Source organism: Triturus cristatus, chromosome 7, assembly GCF_964204655.1.
Source record: "Triturus cristatus chromosome 7, aTriCri1.1, whole genome shotgun sequence".
Lineage (NCBI taxonomy): Eukaryota > Metazoa > Chordata > Amphibia > Caudata > Salamandridae > Triturus > Triturus cristatus.
This window is the reverse complement of record NC_140590.1, coordinates 1,026,696,539-1,026,716,171: the sequence shown is the minus strand read 5'-3', so window position 1 is coordinate 1,026,716,171 and position 19,633 is coordinate 1,026,696,539. Positions and strand designations below refer to the sequence as shown.

Sequence of the window (19,633 nt, the reverse complement as noted above, 5' to 3'; positions counted from 1 at the left end):
AGGTAAGTCAAAAAACTGGGAAATTAGATTTTTGATAATCCAGAGTTCATATGAAAATACTCTGCATATTTAAATGATCAAATGGTTTCTGATCAGCAGTCCCGACAGGATTAGATTACAATGGTCCTCACATTGGGATCCACCCCACCCAGCATTAATTTGATGCTAGAATTATTCAGTCAAAACCAGTACCCTTTCGAGGGTAGTCATCAAGTGAGCCTATAAGTCTATGTAACTGGCAAACAGATCAAACATTAATTGAACTGTTTTCATTGCAATTGGCTCAGACACTCCAGTCCTCCACACGTTTCTGCATCTCTGGTTTTGAAACATAATCCGGTGTAATCCTGTTAATCACATACTGGCAACCAAATCGCTGACACAAAGTATTTCACATTGCCAATAACATACATTACCTCCACTGCACATCAGTGGGGTACAACCCAGGGATAGTGGAGGGAGAAGCAACTGGAACAAAGTAGATGAGAGTATTTAATCAAGCACTAGCTCATACATCTCTCATCATCCATAAAAGGCGCTGCTGGCGTACTGCCCGAGTTACAAAAGTGAGATACAAAGGCTTCATGATGTAGTGAAAACCTTACCTTTTGGAGGAAAATAGGATTTGCTTTCAGCCTTGTGCGGCCAGTCAACGATCAATGGGCCAAACCGGCGAAAACTGGCAGTGATCTCATCTGAAGTTCAAAATGTCAACAGAAACAAAGTTAAAATATTTTGTAATGCCTCCCTTTTGTAAAAGCACAAAAAAAAAAAAATGTTCATTTAGGAATAAGGTACAACACAACTTTGACAAACCTTACTGAGCAGGCTACCGTACGGATAAAATTGCAACTCTGCTTTATATATAAATTCACATTGTGTCAAGACTAACCGGTACCCAGGTGCATGCCGCAAGAAAAACAAACTAAGCATATTAATTCTGACATGGTCTACGTTTCCTAAAAAAACAAGTGCAAACAATCGGTACACAATAGCTGCTTTCCAATCACACAAATCTAGGAACAGCACACAGTTATTAACTGTTTTTGCACTATATTAATTGCCACACTACTACACATGAAGAACAAGACATGGCCTCTCTGGGGGACTGATGACTAGTTAGCTGGCATTACTTGGGTAGGTCATCAAAAGAAAAAACAGCCTCAGATAACTTGTGTGGTAGTTATAGAGCATATTGCCATGGCACTTTGGATACTACATTGCAGCCCATCTATCTAATAGCTCACACAATTCCGGGGGGGTGGGGGGGGTGAGAGGCATAGAAGAACAAGTTACTTACCTTTGATAACGATGTATCTGTAAGAAACATTAGTTAGATTCCTCACCTTAGAATATCCCCAGGTGTCAGGCTGGATCCGGAAAGATTTTTGTAGCAATACCCCTTGCGCGTAGCTAGGCGTCGTCTGCGACTCCGCGTCCGTCGTCGGCGTCGTGCGCCGGAATGACGTCGGAGTACTTAGACGCCGCCTTCGCGCGCTGACGTCAGTTCTTATACATAGCTTTCCGCGCCAGGGACGCTGAGCCATGCAAGAGACCAACACTGGTGCCAAAAAATCTAGGGCCCTGAAAGGGAGAACCTTAACCCTAGATGTCGGTTCGCAGAACGGGGAGACTGGGTGGGTCGGTGAGGAATCTAACTAACTAATGTTTCTTACAGATACATCGTTACCGAAGGTAAATAACTTGTTCATCTGAAAGAAACACGTTAGTTAGATTCCTCACCTTAGAATAGATACCCCAGCAATACCAACCCCGGAGGTGGGCCTGCGAACCAAGATCACACCAGAAAGTCCTGGAGAACAGAACGGCCAAAGTGGCCATCTCTCCGGACTTGGCTGTCCAGGCAATAGTGCTTGGCGAACGTGTGCAGTGAAGCCCACGTCTCCCCCTGACAGATGTCGTGCAAGGGGACTCCCCGTCCTAGGGCAGTTGTTGCCGCTGTGGCCTGGATGGAATGGGCTCTCAGCCCAACAGGAGGGACCTTTTTCACCAAAGAATAGCAGAGTTTAATACACAACACGACCCATCGCGAGATGGTCCGCTTGTGCACAGCTTTCCCCTTCTTCGCACCTGCATATCCAACAAAAAGTTGGTCGTCCACCCGGAACTGTTATGTGCGGTCCAAATAAAATGACAGCGCACGTTTTGGGTCCAGACGGTGGAGCCTCTCTTCATCTTTTGAAGGATGCGGAGGCGGAAAGAAGGTGGGCAGCATGACAGATTGTCCGATGTGAAAGGGAGTCACGACTTTAGGAAGAAAAGAAGGACGTGTCCGGAGGACAACCTTATCCGGATGAACCGAAAGGAAGGGAGGCTTAGCAGACAGAGCCTGGAGCTCACTCACCCGCCTAGCGGAGGTGATAGCCACCAGGAAGGCAGTTTTCAGAGTCAGTAGACGAATGGGACAGTTGTGAAGGGGCTCAAAGGGAGCGCACATCAGAAAAGTGAGAACAAGGTTCAAGTCCCACTGAGGCATAACGAATGGAACAGGAGGGAACATATGAGTAATGCCCTTGAAAAAACGGGAGACAACAGGGGACTTGAAAAGAGAAGGCTGATCAGGAAGCCTTAAGAAAGCAGAGATTGCAGCTAGATAACCCTTCAAGGTGCCCAGAGCAGAGCCCTGCTGGGCTAAAGAAAGAGGAGAACCTCAGAAAGAGGGGCAGAAAGGGGATCCACAGCCTTTGCTGTGCACCATACCACAAATTTGTTCCACTGGCAGGCGTATACAGTCTTTGTGGAGGGACGCCTGGCTGCCAGAATGACATCACAGACTTCAGGAGGCAAGTCAAATGGCATCAACTGTCGCCGCTCAATCTCCACGCATGGAGGTGGAGGCTGGACAGGTTCGGGTGGAGGACCGTCCCCTGCTGCTGCGACAGAAGGTCCTCCTGAAGAGGCAGTCGTATCGGGGAATCGACATACTGAGTAGCTCGGGATACCAGTACCTTCGTGCCCAATCCGGAGCCACCAAGATGACATGGGCCCGGTCGCGCCTGATCTTCTTCAGCACTCTGGGCAGAAGTGGTATAGGCGGAAAGGCGTACAACAGACTGCAACTCCACTCGCGACAAAAAGAGTCTCCGAGCGAGTGCCGCCTTGGAAATTCCAACGCGCAGAACTGCTGACATTGCGCGTTCTCTTCGGTGGCGAATAGATCTAACCAAGGCTCTCCCCACTGCAGAAAGAGACCTTGCGCCACGTCAGAGTTCAGACGCCATTCATGATCCATCATGCACCGGCGGCTGAGTTAGTCTGCTCTGGCGTCAGAGAGCTCGCCAGATGTTGAACCACCAGGGTGATGCCCTGATGTTCCAGCCATGTCCATAGGTGCAGAGCCTCCTGACAAAGGGTCCACGACCCCACCCCGCCCTGTTTGTTGCAATACCACATGGCGGTGGTGTTGTCCGTGAACACCTGCACGACACTTCCCCGGACAGAGGGAAGGAAGGCTTTTAGTGCAAGTCGGATCGCCCTCAGCTCCAATAGGTTGATATGGAGCCGAGTCTCCGCCGGAGACCAGAGTCCTCTGATCTCCGCCTCTCCCATATGGCCCCCCCATCCCAGGAGGGACGCATCCGTCACTACGACATGCTCCGGTTGGGGTAGGGAGAGGGATCTGCCGCTGACCCAATCGCGATTCATGAGCCACCACTGCAGCTGGTTCGCAGTGCCCTCCGAGATCAAGACATGGTCGGACAGGTTGCCTCGATGCTGGGCCCACTGAAACTTCAGGTCCCACTGCAGAGCCCGCAGCCGCCACCTGGCGTGAGGTACCAACAGGATGCAGGAGGCCATCAGCCCCAGAAGCCGCAGCACCAACCTGACCGAAACCCAGGACAGAGGCCGGAAGATGGAAATCAGGGCCTGAATGTCCCGGACCCGCTGTTCCGGCAGATAGACCCGGAACTGCGCCGAATCGAGAACCGCCCCAATGAAAAGGAGCTTCTGGGAGGGACTCAGGTGCGACTTCGGCACATTGATGGACAACCCTAGCGAGTGCAGGAGGTCGGCCGTAGTCTGGAGGTGGGAGACGACTTGCTGGGGCGAGCCCGCCTTCAACAGCCAGTCGTCGAGATAGGGGAAGACTGGAACCCCTGATCGGCGCAGATGAGCTGCGACCACCGCCATCACTTTCGTGAACACCCGAGGGGCACTGGTGAGGCCGAAGGGGAGCATGGTGAACTGAAAGTGCTCCTGACCCACCGTGAACCGCAGGTAACGCCGGTGGGCCGGCAGGACGGGGATGTGGAAATAAGCGTCCTGCAAGTCCAATGCTACTAACCAGTCTCCAGGGTCTAGGGCAGCCAGAACCTGAGCTAGAGTGAGCATCTTGAACCGGTCCTTCCGGAGGAAGGTGTTGACGCTCCTGAGGTCCAAGATCGGGCGTAGGCCCCCTTTGCCCTTCTTGGGAACCAGAAAGTAGTGGGAATAACAACCACGACCTACTTTTGGAGCAGGAACGCACTCGACGGCCTCTTTGGCCAAGAGGGCCGAAACTTCCTCTCGTAGAAGATGCAAATGATCCCCCGACATACGGTGGTTCAGCGGTGGCATGGCTGGAGGGGCCATCTCGAAGGGGAGGGAGTAGCCCCTTCGGACGATTTGCAGCACCCACCTGTCCGACGTGATGGAGCGCCAGTTGAGCAGGTGATGGCGAACCCTGCCGCCCACTGGCGTTGAATGGGCCTGAAAGCTCGGACAATGGAAGGCTTTGAGGCGGATGCTGCCGGGGTGGATGTGGACTGACCGGCACGTTGACCTCCAGTACCGCCTCGGCGGGATCCACGTCCGCGACCGCGTGCAGGTTGGTTCTGCGGCCGGTGGCTGGGCGGAAGTGAGGAGGCGCCCCTTCCTTGGCCACGAAAGGCGAAAGTTTGCAGCCGCAGGGCCGAAAGACCCAAGGACTTGGCCGTGGTCCGGGAGTCCTTGAACCGAGCCAGCGCACTGTCCGCCTTCTCACCAAAAAGGCGAGTGCCATCAAGGGCATGTCCATGAGGGAACTCTGGACATCCCCCGAAAATGACGTGGACCTCAGCCAGGCGTGACGCCGAAGCTCCACCGTGGTGGAAATCGCCCGACCCAGCGAGTCCGTGGTGTCAAGTCCACACCATATGGCATGCCGTGCTGCATCTCGACCGTCAGCAAGTGCTTGAGTGAGTCGTGTATGGGCCTCCACCGGGCACAAGGGCAGCACGTCCTCCACCGTATCCCACAGAGAGTGGGAATAACGGTCCAAAAAGCAAGCGGTATTTAAAGACCGCAGCCCCAAACTCAGGGACGAGAACAGCTTCTTGCCAAACTGTTCCAACCTCTTGGATTCCCGATCCGGAGGAGCGGACGGGAAAGAGGATTGGGAGGTTGAGGCCTAGATAACCAGACTCTCGGGGGTGGGGTGTTGGGAGAGGAATCTGGGGTCGCCCGGAGCAGGGCGGTGGCGCCGGGCAACGTTCCGGTCCACAGGAGGGACTGTGGAGGGCTTGGACCAAGTGCCCTGCAGAACGTCAATGAGGGCCTCATTAAACTGCAGCAGAGGCTCAGTGGAGCTTGCTGTCGGTTGAAGGACCTCTGTGAGGACGTTAGTCCTCACGGCCACAGCAGGCAACTCGAGCCCTAGGGCTTCGGCCGCCTTGCGCAGCACCACTGAGAAGGCTGCAGCCTCCTCCGAGGCCACAGTCGGAGGAGAGATGAAACCAGCGTCCGGGGAGGTATCCAGACCGCTGGCATCCCCCAATTCCTCTGCCCAGTCCTGAGAAAGTTGGGCCTGAGCGGCCATAGGGCCTTCAGACCCCTCCCAGTCGCCCTCGTCATCCGATTCCCGATAAACAGGAGGAATGATCGGAGCCTGGCAGTAGATGAAGTGTTCACCAATCGGCGCCGGGCGGCGCCGTGCCGGCGTCGGGCCCGGTCCAGGGCTAAACTGGGGAACTACGTCGTCCGGGGTGGAACCGGTGTCGGCGCCGGCAGAGGAGGTGTCATGAGGTCGACCGGCGCCAACCGAGATCCAGGCCTGGATCCCTCGGGGACCTGCGGCGTTGGGGCCGGAGCCGTCGACGGTGCCGGGGCTGGAGCCGCCGGCACGCGAGGTCACCCAGTCAAACCTGCGGGGCCCGAAGGCGCGCCTACAGGCGTCGACGGCGGAGCCAGGCCCCTCATGGCCGAGAGGAAGTCACTGACTTCCGCCGGAGTCGCGTCAGTCCCAGGGACCGGCGGGTATAGGGACGGACGCGGCTCCTGCGGCTCCGTCGGAGCCACGGGGTGGGACCACCCTGACCCTCAGCCGAGTCGCGAGACCGGCGAGGGGAGTCCGAAGAGCGATGTCGTCTCTTGGACTGCTTCGACTTACCCGAAGACCCCGACGAGCGATGACTATGGCTGCGGCTCTGCGACCGGTCCTTGGACCTCCTCCTGGACCGGGACCGAGAGCGGCACGGAGCAGAGTGCCGAAGCTCGAGAAGCTTACGGGACCTTCCCGCCTAGCTTTCGATGTCAAGGCCTGGCAATCGAGGCACGACTCCGCGTCATGGTCAACCCCCAGGCAATAAAGGCACCGGCGATGATGATCCGTCACTGACATCAGGCGATGACAGGCGTCACAGGCTTTGAAACCAGGCATCCTACTGGCACCAGAGTAGAGTCGATAGACCAAAATAAGTCAAAAAAGTTAGTCAAAAAATTACTAGGGGTAAGCTCTTCCCGGATCGGCGCTTACTGGCGTGGAAAAAAGAAGAACTGACGTCAGCGCGCGAGGGCGGCGTCTAAGTACTCCGACGACGTCATTCCGGCGCACGACGCCAACGACGGACGCGGAGCCGAAGACGACGCCTAGCGACGCACAAGGGGTACTACTACAAAAATCTTTCCGGATCCAGCCGGACGCCTGGGGATATTCTAAGGTGAGGAATCTAACTAACGGGTTTCTTTCAGATAAATAACTTTGCACCTACCGACACATTTCCTTTTCTTCAATGCAATACAAAGACTTTTAAAGGTGGCATGGCGTGATAGTGAGTAGCATGCTGCTGAGACAAGACTGATGTCTCAGTCATAATTTTGACTCTCGGCAAAGTCAACCCCGCTTTCCACCCATCTGAGGCTGGTACAGTAAGTTCCATTAAAATTGGTACCAGAAACATATACTACTAATTGTGTATTAAGTGATTTCATTATTATTTAATAATATAATATTTACGGTGATTAGAAATAAAAAAAAATGGTTGCCAGAGGTCAGAAAGAAATTGCACGTACATACTGGGCCATAGTAGAGAAAACTAATCTGCTAGCAGAACTGAATTTTTCATTCTCCCAGGGACAGACAATCCCCAGGTCTGGTGTAGTTGAAGAGGGCAGCATTGTGGAGAACTAGAGATATTTGCAATGATGTGACCACATCATAAAAAAGAGAAATTACTAACAGAATAAGATTAATACAACGTCTTCTCTTTCAAGCCTGAGATGAGCTCCTTCAGAAGGTTGAACTCGTGAAAACTCTTTACCAACTCCCAAGAAGGAGAAACCAAAGTGTTCATCTGGTTAAAAAGAACAAATTAATGTTCTTCAGTAACGTTCGTTCTGATGTATATCAGAGCTCCTGATTCCTTGTATGAATGTCATTTACAGGCCCCAGAAAGAAAGCTGAATCTTTCACCATCTCCAGATGGCACTGAAGTTGATGTTCATTGAGTTTGGAGTCTAAGAGAGACATCGGATACTCTATATATTGCACAACTGACGTCAGTTTCGACCGGTTTCACTCCAATCTGCGAAGCGGACGCAATGGCGAGGCCAATGAAAAACTGCAAATAGAAAGCCATTCTCTAGAGTGGAGTTCGAAAGGCAACAGGATCTCTGACATCCTTCAAAAAGAACATTACCCAAGATATTTAACTTGTTCCTCTAATGGGAACTCATTCTGGCAGAAGCATTGCATGCATTACTCCCAAGTCACTACTGAAGGATGAGGGCTGCAAATACCATTTTTCAAACCAAGAAACTTCAAAGGACAATTCTACCAAATTGGGATTGCACTCTGTCCTGCTCATTGAGTCATTAATGCCATCAAGGGGGTTTGTCTTCAAGTCCCTCACTCTTCTGGCCAATGTGACAGTAATGAGAAACATTTTTGAACTCAGAATTTCCAGTGGGCAATTACGCAAGGGCTGAAACAGAGCTCACGTTAAGAATGTTAATGTCCAGACCAAATTAAGAGGCTGCTGGGTAACCAGGTAGCTAATAAGTAGTTATTTATTTTCAGTAGTTATTTATTTTCTAACCCCTTAAGAAATCTAGCAATCAGAAGCAACTAAAAGCGTGATGCTTGGTCAGATGCAAAGTTGCAAATCCAGATGACTTAAGTAACTTCACAGAACCAACACTGAAATATCTCTCCGCTAGTTAAACCACACACTTACGGCTGACCCCAATTCCAGAATGAACAGGATCTGATGACTATTACTCGCATCAATGAGCAAAAACTGGCAAACTGCTAATGTACATGGCCCTTGTGGAAGACAGCCTAACACACAGCAGGACTTCAAGAACCTCTGGTGATAAAGTTCCAAGGCTAGCCTCTCAGGTTCCAGTCAGGTGTAATGGTTGTATGGTCATGATCACCTCATCGAGGTGGATATCTTATTCCACTTTAGAGGCTTCACATTCAGGTAGAGTGGTTATGGGAGCCTGGACAAAGTATGCTGCAGCAGCGCCCATGTCAAGCGTCTCCGCTGTATAAAGGGTGGAATAGAATTGTTCAAATTCCTGTGCAATTTGTTCATCCTGATATACCCGATTATGCTGCGGACCTGCGATTTTCGCAAGCCGTTGTATAATTCTGGCGCGGAGCCAAGAGGCAGCCCGTTTTGTTGACCCCGGTGTAAACATTTCTGGTTTGTGCGCAATAGGGCCTACTCTGCCTTGTCATTATCTAGGGCCTTCAGCTGTTTGCGGGCTGTTGTGAGTGGTCATCTCACCTTGAGTGAGCCTGTATGTATATGGACATCCTCTAGTTTCTTTATTTCGTCTCCTAGGTGTCCACGTTTGTCTCTCCTATCCCTATTACGCCTTGCTGATATAACAATGAAATGGCCTCTGACGACCATCTTCAAGGTGTCCCACAATACTACTACAGGGGTCTCCTGTAAGTCATTAGTGTCCAGGTAGGCACGTATGGCATCAGTGATATTGGATTCATATGTGAGGAATCTATGATTTATGCGCCAGGTGCGTTGGTTTGGTGTCTCCCCAGGCAGCTGCACTGTGAGGATGATAGGCCAGTGATCTGAAAGGGCAGCCACTCCAATGTCTACTGGAGGTTGTAGCTAGAGGTTGGAAAAAAAATCTAAACTATCTTATGTCTGGTGTTCGACAAAAAGGAATATGCTACTTACCAGTATGCTTCTCTTATTGGCATGTAGAGCTGCAGATCTACACACTTTTGCATAGATCGCAATCTGGTGTTGGGCCCGGATGTTTGCAGTTTGTTTTTCCTCTTGGAAAGTCTTTGGAAGTCACGAGGTCGGTGACTCCTCCCTTGGTTCGTATTGCGCATGGGCTTCGGCTCCATCCTCAGATTGTTTTTCGCCAACAGGGAAAGATGGAGCGTAGTAATAATAGTGAAGAAACCCATGTGTGTTGTATCTAAATAAGATAGACTGGAACAGATACAGGTAGCCGGGGAGGCGGGTGGGCATGTGTAGATCTGCAGCTCTACATGCCAAGAACAGATGCATACTGGTAAGTAGCATATTCCGTTCGAGGCATATGAGCTGCAGATTACACACTTTTGCATAGACTATATAGCAGCTCCCAACCCTAGCGGCGACCACCGGTATCTGTTGCAGTGGTTTGAAAAAGTGTTTTTAGTACAGCCTGGCCCACACTAGCTTGTTGCGCACATCTACACAGTAATGTTTAGTGAAAGTGTGCGGTGTTGACCGTGTAGCTGCTTTGCAGATATCATCTAATGGGATGTTCCCTAGAAAAGCCATAGAAGCCCCTATCTTTCGTGTAGAGTGGGCTTTAGGGGGAACAGATAGTGTGCGTTTTGCCTTGTGGTAGCAAATCTGTATGCATCTTACAATCCACCTAGCTATCCCTGATTTAGAGATGGGGTTGCCTTTATGTGGTGGACAGAAAGAGAAACAGTTGTTTTGTCTTTCTGAAAGGTTGTGTTCTCTGGATATAGTAAAGCAAGGCCCTTTTAACATCCAGTGTGTGTAGAGCTCTTTCTGCAACAGTTTGAGGTTGCGAGAAAAAAACGGTAATTCTACCAATTGGTTTAGATGAAAGGGGGAAATGACTTTGGGTAGGAATTTTGGGTTGGTACGGAGGACAACCTTGTTTGGGTGCATTTGGAGAAAAGGTTCTTGTATAATAAGTGCTTGTATCTCACTGACCCTTCTAAGGGAAGTGATGGCTACAAGGAAAGCTGTTTTCCATGTGAGAAATTGCAGTTGACATTTATGCAAAGGTTCGAAAGGCGGTCCCATTAGCCTTGTGAGAACTATATTTAAGTTCCACACAGGTGAGGGTGGTACTCTGGGGGGGAATTATTCGTTTGAGGCCTTCCATGAAGGCTTTAATGGCAGGCACTCTGAAAAGTGATAGGTGCTGTCTGTTTTGTAGGTAAGCGGCAATTGCTGCGAGGTGTAGCCGAATGGATGTATACGCTAGGTTACACCTTTGTAGACGGAGTAAGTAGCATATGATGTGCTGTATAGATACGTCTAGAGGGTTGATTGTGTTGTTATGGTAATAAACAACAAATCTTTTCCACTTTGCAGCGTAGCAGGCTCCAGTAGTAGGGCGTCTAGCTTCTCTGATGACGTTCATACAGTCAGGGGGAAGGTTAAGGTATCCGAATTCTTGGATCTCAGAAGCCAGATCGCAAGGTTGAGCTGAGCTGGGTCCGGGTGTCTGATCTCTCCATGGTTCTGGGTTAGGAGGCATGGTGAGAGGTGTAACTTTTGGTGTGGCACTACCGAGAGTTCGAGCAGCGTGGTGTACCACGGTTGTCTGGCCCATGTTGGAGCTACTAGAATCAGTGTGAGGGAGTGCTGTTGTAGCTTTCGCACCACTAATGGAATTAGTGGGAGAGGTGGAAAGGCGTACGCAAATTTGCCTGACCAGTTCATCCATATCGCATTGCCTTTGGACAATGGGTGTGGGTATCTGGCAGCGAAGCTTGGGCATTTTTTGTTTTCGTGGGTGGCGAAGAGGTCTATGTGTGGATGCCCCCACATCTGAAAGAACGGGTGAAGAACCTGTGGGTGAAGTTCCCACTCGTGGATCTGCTGCGTCTGTCTGCTGAGCAGATCTGCCATGGTGTTTTGGACCCCTGGGACATGTTGGGCTAGGAGAAAGATTTTGTGTGGAATTGCCCATCTCCATATGCTCTGTGCTAGTTGAGAGAGCTGTGGAGTGTGTGTGCCGCTTTGTTTTTGAATGTAGTACATGGCCGTCATGTTGTCTGTGCGAATAAGGACTGCCTTGCCTAAAATCTGTGTGTGAAAGGATTTCAGGGCTAGAAAGATTGCCAGTAACTCCAGATGGTTGATGTGGAGTAACTTTTGTTGCGGCGTCCATGTGCCCTGCACTGTGAGGTGTAGTAGATGAGCTCCCTAGCCGGAGAGCGATGCGTCTGTTAGGATTATTTGTGGAACCGGGTCCAGGAATGGTCGACCTCTGGAAAGATTTGTGGTGTTCCACCACTGCAGAGAGCGATGGGTGCGACCGTCTACCAACACCAGATCTGTCAGTTGCTCCTGGGCCTGGTTCCATTGGCGCACGAAGCACTCTTGGAGTGGACGCATCTGGAGTCTTGCATGAGGCACTATGAAAATGCAAGAGGCCATCATCCCTATCCGTTGCATAAACACTCTTGCTGGGAGAGAGTGTTGAGGTATGAATCTTTGACGCAAAGCCTGAATGCTTGCAATCCTGGCAGGATTGGGGTAGGCTATGGCTTTTGAGGTGTCTATGGTGGCACCGAGGTATTGCTTTGTGTGGGATGGTATTAGCTGGGACTTTTGGTGGTTCACCGTGAAACCTAGCTGGTGAAGTAGTTGGATTGTAGTGGCGGTGTGATGTACACATTGGTTGTAGGACGTGGCTTTTATCAGCCAGTCGTCCAAATATGGGAAGACGTGAATGTGCTGTCTTTTGAGGTGTGCCGCCACTACCGCTAGGCACTTGGTGAATACCCTTGGTGCTGTTGTGACCCCGAATGGGAGCACCTTGAACTGGTAGTGTTGCCCGTCCACTACAAATCTGAGGTACTTTCTGTGAGCATGGTGTACCGGAATGTGAAAGTATGCGTCTTTCAAGTCCAGTGTGGTGATTAAGTCGTTCTGGGAGAGGAGCGGAAGTACCTGCTGAAGTGTTACCATGTTAAAATGGTCCGAATGTATGCATGTGCTTAGAGGCCGGAGATCTAAAATAGATCGTAGAGTCTCGTCTCTTTTTGGTATCAGAAAATATAGGGAGTAGACCCCTAAATTTTGTTGACTGGCGGGGACTTGTTCTATCGCATGTTTTTGTTGGAGGGAGATTACCTCCTGTTTTAGTAACGTGGGATGTTCTTGTGACATTGGGCGTTGCCTGGGTGGAATGTTTGGGGGGTAGATGTCAATTCTAGGCAGTACCCTGAACGAATAATTTGGGTCACCCATCTGTCTGAGGTGATGGTCTCCCAGACGTGAAGGAAATTTTGTAGCCTGCCCCCGACCGGAGTGGGATGGTCTGGAGGGAGCAGGGGGAAGTCATTGGGTAGGCGGTGTGGCAGAGTGGGCGGTATTTGTTTTGCCTCTGCCTTTATTGTTATTGCCTCTATAGCCGCCTCTTTGATAACCCCATGTGAAGGTGGATTGAGCAGGGGATTTGTAGGAAGTGGACTCGCTATCTGAGGAGTAGCCTCTGGCCGTGCCCCGAAAGGAAGAGCGGCGAAAGGAGCGCCTAGGAGGGTGTGACTGCAGGGCTCCCATAGATTTCGCCGTATCTGTGTCCTTCTTCATCCTCGAGGGCCTCATCTACCTTTGGGCCGAATAGATGTTCTTGATCAAATGGATGATTTAATATGGAGGCATGTACCTCAGGTTTAAAGCCTGAAACTCTCAGCCAAGCATGGCGACCGAGGAGGACGCTAGTGTTAATGGCCCAGGAGGCTGTGTCTGCTGCGTCAAAGGCACAGCGTATAGAGGTGTTAGTTATGGTCTTACCCTCTTGAATTAATTCATTGGCCCTATTTTTGTATTTTTCTGGGAGATGGTGCATGATGGTTTCTAGCTCACCATAATGCGCTCGGTCGTATCTGGCCAATAGCGCTTGAGTGTTGGCGATACGCCATATATTGTCTGCCTGTGACGCAGTGCGCTTTCCTGACGCGTCCAGTAGCTTTGACTCTTTGTCAGGTGGTGGTGCTTCGCCTGACGCCTGGGAGTTTGACCTCTTAGGTGCAGTGGAGACCACTAGGGAATCTAGTGGCGCTGGCCCTTTGATAAAGGCAGGATCTGTGGGGGCAGCTTTATACTTTCTCTATGCGTGGGTTAATGACCCTAGCCCTGACTGGGTCTTTAAAAACCTCTGGCGCATGTTTTATTACCCCCTTGAGCATAGGTAGTATGGAAGTAGACCTATGTACGGTATCAAAGGTGTCGAGGAGGAAATCTTCCTCTACCGGGTCAGTGTGTAGCTCTACCCCGTGATAATGTGCCGCCCTCTGAAGTAGGTGGTGAAAACCTAATGAGTCTTCTGGTGGAGATGGCCTGGATGGATAAAGGTCATCTTGTGGGACATCTGGAATGTCTGGATTATTATAATTGTCCCATGGGTCTGGGGATCCTGTAGGGGTGGGGTCTTGTGGCACATCCCCTGGATCGTAGTATGGGTCCCCCTGATCATCATGATCTGAATACGGGGTCGGAGAGCGATGAGGCAGGGGTGGAGAAGGCGGAGGTGGAGAGGGTGGAGGAGGTGGGGAAGGCACTCTGAAAGGGGAGGTAGCACAGTCTTTCCTCTTTGGAGGTGGAGGCGGAGCCGGTTTGTCCAAATGTCTCTTTTTAGAAGAGAGTGCCAAATGTCCAGTTTTTGGATCCTTGGTAAGTGTCTTTTGCAAGGGATCCAGTGTAAACAGTTCCTTAGATAATGTTTGTTCCGTCGGTGCCGAAGGTTTCGGGCCGATGACTTTTTAGGCTTGTCCGTGCCGTGCTTTTTTAGAACCTCCGAATTTTTGGTTGGCGCCGAGGTAGGTTTTGGCAAGGGAGTGTCAGTGCCGAGGGCCTTATGATGTTTGGTCGGTACCGAAAGGCTGGGTTTCGACACCGAGGACTTTGGTGCAGAGCTCGGTGTCGAGGTAGAGGCCGGTCTCTTTTTCGGTGCCGAAGTGTGTTTATAGGCACCGCTGGCAGGCTGGCTCGAGCCCGAGCCGCCGGAAGGCTTATTGGGCTTCTTCACCGGGCCCGAAGGTGGGGTGTTTGAAGCAGTGTCTTTGGTCTTGCCTAGGCCCGGAGGGGAAGGCGTGACCGAAGCCTTTTTAGGTGTCGGTGTGGGAGGGGGTATAGTACTCACGACCTTCTGCGCCGGGGTGATGTTCTCCACATCCGAGTCGTTGTCTTCAGAAGCACTGACGAGGTCCTCTTCGGTGTGCTGCTGTCCCGGAGCTTCGACGTCATCCCCGAAGATGTCGACTGGAACGGAGGTCGAGGAGTGCGCCATGTTTCGTCTGGCCCTTCGATTTCGAATAGTCTTTTTCGATCTAAAAGACTTGCAGGCGGGACAGTCTCGAGCCTCGTGTTCTGGGGAGAGGCAGAGGTTGCACACCTCATGAAGATCGGTGTGGGGGAATTTGGACCCACATCGAGGGCACTTCTTGAATGGAGTTCTTTCCATCAGCCGGGACCGGAGCTTGGATAGGCCCGAAGGCCGCCGTCGACGACTGGAATCGAAGAGGTGTCGAAGAAAAGGTGATTGTGTTGCAGGGATTCTGCTTATACACAGAACTATGCGTAGAACCCCAGGACCTCAGTGAATTGTGGTGTACCAGAAACTCACCTCAGAACCCAGAACCCAGTATCCGGCTAGCATAAGTGTCCCATTCGTTATCCGAGATTTAGCTCGGCGGTCCCAATGAAAAGACAACCCAGAACAAGCGACTCAGTATACTCTCAGTAATGGTGGGAATCGGAAATACCTGTTCGTATATTATTCTCACATCAGTCCACAACAATAATCAACGGAGACACGGTGTGAATAAAAAGAGTTTATTTTTATAGACCACGTGTCCTAAGATGCAGTACTTGGGCTAATACAAGCAGACAAATGATTAAAATCAAAACCATCAACATCGTTACAATACCATAGAATATAAAAGGGGTGATCATGTTATAATGACAGTGGATACTACCACCTTCCCTTTACTAAGAAGCTAATATTATTATTAGACTAGTAGAAGGTCTCTTAGGCTTGAATAGGGGACCCCATACCTCAAAGATCAGCTTAGTGAAATCACATCACAGGAGCATCAGGAGTCTTCTCGCAGGAAGGCTCGTCTTCGGTCTGAATAATAAACATGATGTCTGTGATATTAAAAGCACCAACTTTCAGGTATTTGCAGCTGCTCGTGTGTTATGACTAAATAGTGGGTCGATCAACCTAGAGTGGAAAACATGCATTGTCTAACAACCCAGACTGTTTGTCACATCATGTGCAGACCAAGGTCGCTGCGCAGAGCTCGGGATGGTAACAACAGATTGCTCTCGTGTGAGGCAAAACTCGAGTCAGCAGTTTGTTTAAGCAATAACATGTGAACGCAGTGTCGTGCGCAAAAGCAGCAAGATGGCTTTCTAACCTCTAACGTGGTTATGCTAACTTAACAATGTATGTACGTATTAAGGGAGTCCTTACTACAATTGAGGACATCTGGATCTGAACAATACCGCAATGAGCGAGGATTCCGCTTCGATCGTTGAACTGGAAATGTTCGGAACCGGAGCGCGAAGTATTACATCCGAGCCCGATGGCGGAAAAAAACAATCTGAGGATGGAGCGGAAGCCCATGCGCAATACGAACCAAGGGAGGAGTCACCGACCTCGTGACTTCCAAAGACTTTCCAAGAGGAAAGACAAACTGCAAACATCCGGGCCCAACACCAGATGGCGATCTATGCAAAAGTGTGTAATCTGCAGCTCATATGCCTCGAACATAATGTGTAAGCTTTTGTTGTTGGATTACGTTGTTGCCATACATTGTCTCACCCCATAACCATTTCTGGCTCGACACCGAAAGGGACCTTGCCTGTTCCGGCCTTTGTGATGATCTGTCTAGTAGGGCATTACGGACTGTATTTAAGGCGCCCCCTATGAGTATGTCCACATCCGTAGTGGCTACTAGACAGCTTCGAAACCGGTCCCAGGATGTTTGTTTTTGGTCAAGGGAGGAACTGACTTGGTAGTTCAGGCTTGACTGTTCCCATGGGGAGCAGGTTCAAGACCGATTTGCACATGGCTGGGTCCAAACTAGGGCGGCGTGGTGAGCCAAAGTAATTATGGATTAAACCCAGATCTGTGACTGGGGGTGAATGCTTAATTTGTTCAGCATTCCGTCCATCATCTGTTCTTTTTGCTTTTGTCGCCCTAAGTGGGAAGGGTATGTCCAAACGGGTTCCCTGCTCACTGTGCCACTGGATTCAAGCTAGCCTGGCTGATGAACAGTAATACCCAGAAACAGGCCCCAGGATGTTTGTTTCTGGTCGAGGGAGGACCGGGCTTGGCAGTTCGAGCTGGACTGTTCGCATGAGAAGCAGGGTCAAGACTGATTTGCATATGGCTGGGTCCAAAACGGGGTGGCATGCAAAAGAATGTTGAGTTAAACCCAGATCTTTGAATGGGTGTGAATGCTTGATTTATTCACCATTCTGTCCGTCATCTGTTCTTTTGGCTTTTGAGTCACAGCACCATGATCCTAGCATTGCTAATCTTAAAGCACTCAAATACGCTCTCATCTCTTGTTTCAAAAGTGGTGCACCCTATCAAAGGTCATGCTCATTAAAGGGCATTTACAGCAACTGCGCTTGGTCATCCTCTAAAAGAGAGTGAATCTCATCCAACCCAGCATTGTATTTCCACACCAGCAGCTATAGAACACCGGACCGTGCCTGTGGTTTGCATTAATCGTTTTTCAACATCAAAGCAACGCTCATATAAGGCATACAATGTGTACCCTATATGTGGTCCAGCAGACTTCTCGCTGCTAGGTGGGTTTTCTCTGATAACAGGCAAGAATATCTTTCCAAAGGCACGCTGCAAGCGGCAAAGAAATTCTCCCTATGGTATCCAAATATTTTGATTCCATTTTGGGCAGCAAAGAGGGGAACATATTACCCTTCAGTTCTGCTGATGATGCCTACATAACTAGACCCTCAAGTGCTTGGAGAAAAAAGGCCAAGTTGGAAGGGCCCTTTTGTGTAGTTGCAGGTGCAAAAGCAAGAGCTGAACACTGATTCTACCATGGTTAATTCAGTGATGCTAACAAAGCACAAGTGAATGCCAAAAGAGGCTCAGACAAATGTTTGGCTGAGAGGATCTCAGTAAATAAATTGGACTGTGGTTCCTTGGTGATGAGGCAACTCTCCCATGCCTTAGTGTAATTTGGAATTGGGCCTGTTATGCCGATAACATTTCCTCATAAGGCATATCATTCTCTAGCAAGGTGTCCAGTCAGTTCATTGTTAATTTGAAAGTCCGTCATTAATGTGGCATTTTTATTCAGCATAACAGTGGCCTGGCAAGAAGGGTACCCAGGTGGCATGAGCTTTAGGGGCAGAGCCCCACCCCCGCTCTTACCTGCGGCTCGCGGCAAAGGCTGGATTCGCCAGCAGCCTCCACGTAGAAAAGGTCTAGCTAAGCCACTGCAGCAGAGGCTGAAGGATGTCAAGTCTCACTGTTATTCCCATACTTGGAAATGTAACCCTGAAATTGCAAAGCATTGGAGTCTGATACAAACAAAACTACAAACCCAGCACAATTCTTACCTTTAGTAATACCAAGTATCTGAGTGATTTTGGTTTCTCTTAAGCACTCAGCAGAGCATTTGCAAGTTGACTTAAGTATCATGTAGTAGAATGTCTGAGCAACGTAGATCAGCGCTGAGACCAGCATCAGAAGTTCTGCAAACTGAAGCCACCCTCATTAACAGTGGCATAATTGAGGCCAGTGACTTGAGAAACAGGAATGCGCAAAGGAGGCAGTGAAGCAGTTCCAGGAACAGTTGCTGGAGGAGCCGAGGAAAATAACTGACTGCTCTGTACCACAGTTGACTTAAACGGACACTGCAAATGAACTTATGGAACTGGAGGTGGTGCGCTAGGGTTTTCTGGTTAAAAAACAGATGGTCTTTTGGAAAGCCTCCATTTTGTTTCGGAAAATAGCCAAAGGGATGGCAACTCAGCTGTCTGAAGGACCAAGAACTACTCGGACGAATCAGACTTTTCTCTGGACCTCCTATGCTTCTTACTGAGCAATGAGGATGAAAGCTTGTGCTGCTTGTGCTTTCTGGGGGGGATCACTCCAGTGACCACTTCGGGATAGAGAATGGCTTGGTGGGGGTCTACGGCCTCCTTTTCAATTCGGCAAACCCTACTATCACTGGCTGCGCCCTCATGGTCTTAAGGCAAATTGCAGCACACAGATTACAGGCCTTTGCGTCAGGGGAGGCATGAGGCACACAAACTTTATGGAGGTCTGTCGCAGGCACATGTTTTCAACAGTGGTTGTAGGGCTTGATGCCCGAAAACTTTAGGGCTTAAGCCCACAGAAAGTGAGGGGGAAAATGAGAAAAACAAAAAAGGCAAAACTTCTGGAGCTACGGATTACGCATCCGAGGGAAAAATAAACTTACGTCACCAGCTCAGTGACGTCATATGTAGAAGAACCAAAGTTATTTCCTGTTTGCTGGCTCTATGTATGATGTTGCTCAGAACCAACTCGAGCCAGTGAAAGCATACTGCTACCGAAAATTTTCAAGTCCAGTCTTGTACCTTGGGGATAAGGCTGACAGAAGGACTCTGCAGAACACAATATCCAGTAAAATGGTTCTGTCTACCAACATTGCCCTACGGTTAGTCTGAGGTATGGCAACAACCACAAATCTTCAAAACAGCACCATCCATGTTGTTGGATTCGGTCTTGAGTCTATGAATTATTGGGGGCATGGAACCAAAATAGTAAATAAATGTGCAAAAAAGCCCAGTTAAATTGTTTATAGGAATGGCAAGGTTGAAAAAAAAAACCATGTATTTTGCCACTTCCATCAAATTATTCACACCCTCACAGCGGAACTGACGCCTAGCTGTCTAGCGCTATTTAACACTACCCTCATGATGCTTTAAAACACTAACAATAGTAGAAAAAGGAAGAAGTAGAAGCCAGGTCAACTGGCTGCATCATGCTTAAGCTGCTGAGAGACCATTTCAAAACACTAAGAAAAGACACATATACAGTGCCCTAGCAAGAACATACGCAATAATCTAGCCAAATGAAAGACTCTTTAACCCCTTCGATGCTCATGACGGAACCGCTCCGTCATGAGCACAGCCCCTGGGGGAAGCGCTGGCGCTCCCCC

At 49.8% G+C, this 19,633-nt stretch overlaps 1 protein-coding gene across 2 annotated transcripts in view; it reads right to left on the bottom strand.

Annotated features, from left to right (window-relative positions):
• Positions 1-19,633, bottom strand: part of CPEB4 (cytoplasmic polyadenylation element binding protein 4) — a 260,218-nt gene that overhangs the window by 41,482 nt on the left and 199,103 nt on the right. For both annotated transcript variants that reach the window (XM_085618091.1, XM_085618090.1), the window contains one exon: positions 606-695. In XM_085618091.1, coding sequence (XP_085474217.1) covers positions 606-695 — 90 coding nt within the window. The remainder of the gene's footprint in view (positions 1-605; positions 696-19,633) is intronic.